The sequence below is a fragment of the Dasypus novemcinctus genome, chromosome 2, assembly GCF_030445035.2.
Source record: "Dasypus novemcinctus isolate mDasNov1 chromosome 2, mDasNov1.1.hap2, whole genome shotgun sequence".
NCBI classification, from domain to species: Eukaryota; Metazoa; Chordata; class Mammalia; order Cingulata; family Dasypodidae; genus Dasypus; species Dasypus novemcinctus.
This window is the reverse complement of record NC_080674.1, coordinates 199,697,896-199,707,120: the sequence shown is the minus strand read 5'-3', so window position 1 is coordinate 199,707,120 and position 9,225 is coordinate 199,697,896. Positions and strand designations below refer to the sequence as shown.

General features: G+C 39.3%; 1 protein-coding gene across 1 annotated transcript; it reads right to left on the bottom strand.

Moving 5' to 3' along the window:
- Positions 1–8,280: 8,280 nt before the first annotated feature.
- LOC101441486 (putative olfactory receptor 2W6) lies at positions 8,281–9,225 on the bottom strand. Its single transcript, XM_004481068.3, has one exon. The coding sequence runs from the start codon at positions 9,223–9,225 to the stop codon at positions 8,281–8,283; it is 945 nt and encodes a 314-aa protein (XP_004481125.1).

The following is a 9,225-nucleotide window of genomic DNA, read 5'->3' as shown; positions in this document are numbered from 1 at the left end:
TAATTATTTTAAATGGTGTGTGAGATGATCTTTGCAGATCTACATGTGATCAAGAAACTGTCCCATATGCAAATCATACTGGATTAGATTTTTTTCTTCATCTGAAGGTGGCTTGAGGCCATATTCACTAGCACTAATCTTACTGACTGCAGCACGTATTCGGAACTCTATTTTCTAATCCTCCTCCAAAGACCAAGAGTGTAGAGGACTCTGCTTAAAGGTGAAAAAGATTCACACTTTCTTTTGAAAGGGGTCCACAGTTGCATGAAGACTGATGGGATCCATGAACAGGGTTAAGATAACACGTACTAATTAGATACCTTTGATATTAAAAGAAAGAACCAGAGTTCCAGGAGTTTTCAAATTTTTCTAAATATAGACTACAATCATCCTCTGATATAAAGTTAGTACATATTGGAACTAGATTCCCACATTTTGGATTCATGCCTGCCTTAGAAACACCAGCTAAGCTTTTGCTATTAAAAATTAAATTTTGGAGACCAATTCCCAGAGATAAGTCATGAAAGCGAGATTAATATGGGTTTACATCATCAGGGAAGGAGTTGTGAGGGCAACGAAACTCATGTCATGTTGAACCTGGTAAAACTGATGGGCAGAGGCAAAGGCAAGACACATGAAGACATCACAACTGGCCTCCTTCCCCTAATCTACAAGCCTTCTCTTCTTCAGCCTCACACACTGCACTGGGCCCTTGTGCCCTGGGAGAACCCAGTGCTTCCTCCACAAGCAGAAATTGGCTGTAGCCTCTATGCCATCATGAGGTCAGCATTTTGTTTCCCATCACCTCCTGGAAAGGGCTTTAATAGGAACTTTCTCAGTTGAATGAATGTACCACATGAATGAAAGAAATTGTTAATGTGGGGAAGGGTGGGAGTTGTGGGAAGTGAGGCAGATGAGAATCCCTTATATTTTACTGTGTAACATTTTACGTAATCTAAGTATCTTTTATTTTTCTTTAAAAGATTTATTTATTTATTTCTCTCCCCGCCCCCCACCCCAGTTGTCTGTTCTGTGTCTATTTGCTGCGTCTTCTTTGTCCGCTTCTGTTGTCGTCAGCAGCACAGCACGGGAAGTTGTGTTTCTTTTCGTTGCGTCATCTTGTTGTGTCAGCTCTCCGTGTGCGCAGCACCATTCCTGGGCAGGCTGCACTTTCTTTCACACTGGGCGGCCTCTCCTTATGGGGCGCACTCCTTGCATGAGGGGCTCCCTATGTGGGGGACACCCCTGCATAGCAGGACACTCCTTGCACGCATCAGCACTGCGCATGGGCCAGCTGCACACGGGTCAAGGAGGCCCGGGCTTTGAACCGCGGACCTCCCATGTGGTAGACGGACACCCTAACCACTGGGCCAAGTCCGCTGCCCCCCTAAGTATCTTTTAAAACAATAAAAAATATATTCAAAAATTAAATTAAATAAAAATAAATATAAAATGAGTGAATATATAAAGCTATTTGAATGTTTGTGTCTGGGAAGTTAAAAAGTGGAGAATTGCATCAATGGACAAACTTCTGCTTCACTAATCTATTTCGATCCTCTTCCACATCCTTCTCTCGGATTTCGTCTCTGGGATCCAAAGCAAAATACTTTGACAATATTAATACCAATCAAACAATAGGAAATTCAGCCTCTATAATAGATCTTCTTAGACTCAAAGATTGTCATGATTACTTCTCAGAGTTATCATAAAGAGTAATGAAGATAAGATATGTAAGGGTTTAGTAAGGTGTCATAGTAAATGTTCATGGTATCATAGTAAATTCTACCTGTTATTGTTATGATACTATTAGCTGAAATTTTATTAAACATTCAGAAATGTGGGTAGCATATGATCATTAGCATAAATATCCCAGTAACATCAATCACCTATTAAAAAAGCACACTTTCATTTGTGGAAATGGTCTGTCACGGAGCTTTGGAAGAATGCCTTCTGGAGATTGATATAGATGGTGTTAATGCTAGAAACTGGAGGACAGATCACCCTTTTGGCAGAGGTCACCGCGGTTCCCATTCTCCTCTATCCTATGAGGTCCATAAGTCACTGCTCTCTGACTGAGGAAGTTGTCTTTGTTTACCAGTGTCTCCTGGACCTGTCCACATCCAGTATTTCTCTGGATGGTTCTATATTACCTAGACGATCCACCCCCAAGCCATCCCATAATACCAGTAGCAGGCACCTCTGCCTAGAGTACTTCTTCTATTCTCACTGCATTTCAGGTGAAACCTAAGCATTGTAACTTAGAACAAATGGTACCTGGGGACATTAACCTATGCCTTTCAAAAACTCAGCATATAGGTTGGAAAAACAGTCTTTTGAATTTTAAACAAAGCAAAATGGATAAAAACAGGGGGAAATTTTACCTCACAATGATAGTTCCAAGGGAAATAAAAACTTAAATTGATTGACAGGCATCATATATATAACTAAAGAAATACTCTTTCAAAAGGGCTAAAGGAGAATCATATTGGCAAATGTTGGACCTGCCCATTCAAGCTCTCTTCAAGGGAGAAAGTTGTTGAATATTTTAAAAATAAATCGGCAAAAGATAGAAGCAAACCAAGTGTCCATCAAACAATGAGTGGAAATTAAAAATGTATTATATGCATGCCATGGAAAATTATTCAGCCATAAAAAGGAATAAAGTTCTAACACATGAGACAACATAGATGAACCTCAAAGACATCATGTTGAGTGAAATAAACTAGACACCAAAGGATAAATATTGTTATGATCTCACTGATATGATATAATTAGAATAGGCAAACTCATAGAGTCAGAATCTAGAATATAGGTTACAAGGGGATGGGGTTGGGATAGGAAGTAGGTAGTTAAGACTTAAAATGTACAGAGTTTCTTTTTAGAAAGATGGAAATGTTTGGTAATGGATGGCAGTATGGCAGCAAACACTGTGAACATAACAGCACTGAAATATATATTTGAATGTTTAAAAGGGGAAAAGCTAGGTGGTATATATGGTAATAGAAAAAAAATTTTAAATCCATGGAACTGCACTATACAGTGTATCCTAAGTTAAACCATGGGCTATATAATAGTACAATCATAAAAATGTGCTTTTACCAATTTTAACAATTGAACCAATGCAAGGTCTTCATAATAGAGTGGCATATTGGGAATCTTATATTTTTTGCATGATTTTGCAAAACCACAATTTCTCTAATAAAGAATGTGTATGAGAGAGAGAGAGAGAGAGAGAGAGAGAGAGAGAGAGAGAGAGATCACAGGAATTCAAGGCAGAGGCCACAAGACAATAGACCTTTTCATGAGAAAAGAAGTTTTAAACAAGATACGATGTCTATTTCTGCAAACATGCTCTTATCCTTTCTCTTTTCCCTCCTGTCCAATTTCTTTTCCTTTTCCTTCTGCTTCCCTTACTTGTACGTACATTAAATCTAGCTAATCATATCCCATCTAGCCAACTGCATCTTGGTCCTGTGTGTCCTCTTTCTGTATGACGACTTCTCTATTTCAGGTTTTACTGATTACTCTCTTAGGTCCTCAAAGTCTCAATTCAAAATTCATAACAAAATAATCAGATTGATTCAGCTCAGTTTTTAAACCAAATCATATGTCAGAGATTGCTAGCCGGGAGGTCATCAGACTAAAGCTGGTCCATATCCACCATTTGCTTCTGTCAGCTGTGAGTGGGGCAAGGAGATGTCAGGAAATATATGAAGAGCATGGACTGTGGGTCCAGATGCACTGGGATTGCTACTGGCTCTAACAAATCTGTGCTCTAGCACCTTCTATGAGACCTTTGTTTATTAGTCACAGAGCATCTTTCTGCCTCCTCTACTCCACAGGGTAGTTATAAGGATCCAAGTGATTAATAAAATTTTTAAATTATGCAAATGCGTGGCACATAAAGAGCCCTACAGAAGTGTTAGGTATTGTTTATTAGTATAATAGGGTACCATTAAATGTTTGTTTTAAAGTTACTTGCTGTAATTTGCTTTATATCTTCACCAAGTCATTTTCTGACAATGCTGGTTCCCCATGTAGCTTCCCCAAAAGACAGATCTACTGGTGAGCAGCAAGAAAGTATGATACCATTAAAAAATATTTTTCTCTCATTGCTATGTAGTGCATTGCCAATATGGTAGAATATATTCTCTTATGAAGTTGGTTGAAGTAAATCAGCATCTCCAAGTCTGCTCAAGTCAAGAGGCCCTAGACAAGTTTGTATCTAGCAGCCCTCCCCTGCCATATTTGCCAAAAGAATGCCCCCACAGTTGTATTTTCAACCACAGATCTCCACCTCTGCAGAGTTCACGTATTCCTTCCTCCAGTCCCCTCCCAGGTCCTTAGATTGTCAAACCCACCTCTAACCATGCTTACCCTCCCATTTCAGAACCATCGACCCACTCACATCCCTGCACCCCATCAACCCCATCCACTGCCAACCCACCCCCTCCCACCTTATCATAGGTTCTGTCCAGAGTGAACATCAGTTCACCACTCTCTACTCCCTTTCTGTCTCCTAATAACCTATCTTCCAGACTCTATCTCTGAGTCTACTCAGTATGATTAGGTCATATCATTGATGTCATGCAATGTTTGTCCTTTAGTGACTGGCTTGCTTCACTTAACACAAGTTCTTAGAGATTCATCAATGTTATTGTGTGTGTCAAAACTTCATTCCCTCTTACAGCTGACCAATATTCCATTTTATGCATATACCACATTTTGCTTATCCACTTATCTGTTGATGGACACTTGGGTTGCTTCTATCTTTAGCAATAGTGAATAATGCTGCTATGAACATAGGTGTGTATATATCTGTATCCCTTCTTTCACTTCTTCTGGATATATACCTAATAGTGGGATTGCTGGATCAAATGGAAATTCTATAGTTAGCTTCTTGAGAAACTGCTATCCTCCATAATGGCTGCACCATTCTACATTCCAACCAGCAGTGGATGAGGGTTTCCATTCTTCCACATTCTCTCCAATACTAATAGTTTTCCATTTTGTTTTTTTTTAATAGCAGCCAGTCTAATAAGGGTAAGATGATTTCACATTGTAGTTTTTATTTGCATTTCTCTAATAGCTAGTGATGATGTGCTTCTACACAAATGTGTTCTTACTATTCTATCTACCCTATTTATCATGTTACTTTACATATTTTATTTATGTAACTCCAATTTTATTACATTAATTCTTTAATCCAATTCCTTTTCAACTACAAAATATTTGGGGAACACCTCTTGAGTCCGTTTCTTAAGTTCCTAAAAATAAATCAGATTAACCCAGTTCATCAAACTAAGGCACACAGCTCACTGGCCAGTTTGTGGAAGCATTACTGATTCTCTACCTCATTCTCTGAAACTCCCACTCACTATTTTCTATATTCAAAGGCAAAATTTTTGTTGGAGCAAAATCTGTCCATTGCTGTATATCAGGGGATATGAGTAGGCAGGCAAATTCTTTGCTTTCCTTGTGTTCCTAAGATGTGTTTTGTGTTTAATAAATAATACTTCATTTAACCTATTGAGATTTATCACAGAAATACTGTGGCTACAGTCTACAAGATGTTTTAGTTGAAAGAATAAAACCACTTGGAAAAAGAGGTCCACAGTTGTGCCAGACCCTATTCCAGGTCAGCTGGAAATACACTCACTTTACATGTGAGTATGCTTTGCCAGCGCTTTTTAAGCCTCAGAGAGTCCACAAGGGTAGTGGGAGCAGAGAAAAGGAATAGCATTTATAGTAATACAATATTTCTTCAGTCTTTTATTTCTAGAAGTATGCTCTGTGGTTGATTTCTTGGGGTCAAGAGGAAAACTTAAACTGCCTTTTCTATCAAATAGCAAGTGATCATTTGGCAACTAAATAATCAAAATTTTAAGTGCACAGGGCCTAAATTCAGAATAGGCAGTTAACAAAATGAAAAACTCAATGGGAAATGGAAAATTTTTGATGGCTACAGAGTGCCATCTTGGGTACTTACTTGCTGTGTAACTGAGTAATTTCCTAAACATCTCTGGATCTTCATCACATCATTTGCAAATGGGGTAAAGCTATCTGGTTTCCATATATTCTATGCTCATCTTTTTAATACAAGTAGGTAATTGACACAAAAAGATTTTTAAAAACTCTACTACTATTATCTCCAAAACATCTGGCTGAATAACTTTTAAATAAATTTTTATTGTTCATCTGGATATTTTATTATCTCATAGATTTAGTCTACATATAGTTTGTAGACTCAACTTATTCTTTCCCATAATCCCCAAATCTTGAAGATATATTCTTTACAACAATGTGGAATCAGAATGCATATCCTGGTTTTCCACCCCCACACATTTATACCATAGCACTAAACTATGTGGTAAAGTCCTCTGAAAGTTTTTGAGGCATTTTATTTACCTAAAACAAAAGAAAGCAAGTGAAGGGTATTCCCTAATGCTGGAAAATAGTATTTTTCATCTTGCTCATATTAAATGGGAAAATACTTAAGCATATTTTACTAAAAACAAGATCTAAAGAATAATCATATAAGGCCTCAAAAGGAATAGATCCACAGAAAGAAAGATTACAATGATTAAGAGGCAATTTGCTGTGTACTTGATTTACCTTACCCTATTTATTATCCACCACAACCTGATGGGTAAAAGTTATCCTCATTATAAAGATGAAAAGTGATTGGCTCTGAGAGCTAACTAGTAAGAATAGAAATAAATTCCAAATTCAAATATGGAGAATATCATCTCTCATTCCTGGTCCTCAGTATCACTCAAATCCAGTGAAGGTGGTCATACATTCTTAGGAGGATTCATGGACGATGTGAGAGGTAGGATCTTTAAAATGGTTATTCCCAAATTTCCTGTCATCAGTAAACAGACATGCTTGAACCCCACACCTGCACATTCTGATTTGAGAGGTCTAAGGAGTCCTTGGAAATCTATATCTTAAGAGATTCTGATGTACAACCACATTTTGTGACTTCCAATTCCAAGATGCATTGATTTCATAAGATTGGCTTCCAAAGTTTTTTGGGGGGTGAGATGTGATTAATCTGAACCTTGGACCTGAACCTCTTTAAAAGGAATATTTACAGATTATGAAATGTGCTAAGGAGACGAAAGGCATTAATTTCACTGTGATGTGTGTCATTTGTTGCATTCTTTCCAAAGATTGCACACCTAAATCTAGCAAGCTTGTAAACACTTTGGCTATGAGAAATGGATAAGTGGAGTGTGCAAATGCTTCTGAACAAACTCCTCCTTCCTTTTTAAAAAGTAACTCAAAGAACACTCTCCACTCAAAGAAAACCACCTTACATCTGGGACAGAGTACAGTGAAATTGAAATGATAAAAGATTTTACTAACCATCTTGAATTGCTTGAGCTTCTATTTTATCTAGGGGATTACAAAGAAGAACCAGAGATTAACTGAAGCAGACTGACATAGCAGTGATCTATTATTGTCCTGATGAAGACACCTGCCCCTGCCTGGGAGGAAGAATTAATAAAGAGATCAAGCTGACACCAGCAAAGACTGTTGATCTTCACCAGGTGGCCACAATCTTACACCAACAACCTAGTTGCTATAATAATTAATGGACTGGGCCTCAGGGACAACCTGCCCAGAAAATCCACAGCCCCTACGGTCCACGTAGGTTACATTGTCCTCATAGCACAGAGCTTACATACTAATCATAATTCATGTCCGTTTCATCTTCCCCATTCCCGCATATCTTCCCTTAGTGTCAAGCAGCCATTTCAGCTACTCCCCCAGCTCACCACTATGAACAAAAACCTCGTTTGATGCTGCTTCTGCATTAATGCAACTTTAGTTCAATAAACATGCTCTGCACCCCATTTTTAAGACTGTTTACTTTATTTTCAGCACAACAGTACTATGATTTTACTGATATTAATTCACCCCTCTCTGAAAAACAATGATAGTCATAAATAATTAGCTTTGAGAAAAGGCCACTGATGTTGTCACACTTATTATTTGGCATTCCATGACATTGTCTTCAAATTTCCCAGTGCCTTTGCATGCTTCAATCTGTTTCAACAGCTCCTCTGTGGTTTTTGAAAAATCCCAAACATGGGTAAAATGCATGAAACCCTAAAGGAGATTGCTTCAAACATAAAGAAGTCAATTCCCATCCAGATGGCAAAGGATGGGTCAAACTCAAAAACATTGTGCTGGTCTAGGTTCACCCTTTCCACCTAGTTATAGAAAGTAATTTCAGCAAATCATCTATAGTACCCCAGAGTCCCCTTTCTTTTAGGTTTCCCCCACCCCTTTCTCCCATCCCAGCAGCTTTTTCATAGCTCCCTTCACATCCTTGTTCCTCAGTGTATAGATAAGTGGATTGACACTGGGAGTGACAATGGTGTAGAAGAGAGTAAGAAACTTGCCTTGATCTTGTGAGTAGCTGTTGGCCGGCTGCAAGTACATGTAAATGATGGTTCCATAGAAGAGGGAGACCACCATTAGGTGAGAAGAACAGGTGTTGAATGCCTTCTTGCGTCCCACTGCTGACCTAATCTTCAGCACAGCAGCAGCAATCATGCCATAGGAGATAAGGATGAGGGAGAGGGGCACCAGGAGAAGGGCAACCCCCAGAGCAAAGGCAAAAGCTTCCACTAACATGGTGTCTTCACAGGACATGGCAATGAGAGCAGGCATCTCACACAGAAAGTGATCTACCCTCTGACGCCCACACCGGGAGAGTTGCATCGTCTGTGGACACATGACAAAGGAGTTTAGAAAACCACAGCACCAGGACACAGTCACCAACTGGAGGCAAAGACGTGGGTGCATGACCACTGTGTAGTGCAAGGGCCGACAGACAGCTGCATAGCGGTCATAGGACATGACAGCCAGGAGAACACATTCAGTTGAACCCAACACCATGTAGATGTAGAGTTGGGCCACACAGCCATAATAAGTGATAGTCTTCTCTGGACCCCAAAGGTTCCACAGCAGCTGTGGGACAATGGTGGTTGTAAAGCAGAGGTCCAAGAAAGAGAGGTTTCCAAGAAAGAAGTACATGGGTGTGTGGAGCCTGGCATCTATGATTGACAAGAGGATGATGGCTGTGTTGCCCACCAGAGTCATGATATAGAAGACCAAGACGAAAGCAAAGAGAATCATCTCCAGGTGGGGCCGATCAGAAAAACCCACCAGGATGAATGCCTGTAGGTGGCTGTCATTGTCCCTTCCCAT

Bases quoted from the DNA above. Each gene is read 5' to 3' on its own strand.
- LOC101441486 (XM_004481068.3), bottom strand. From the start codon at position 9,225: ATGGGAAGGGACAATGACAGCCACCTACAGGCATTCATCCTGGTGGGT.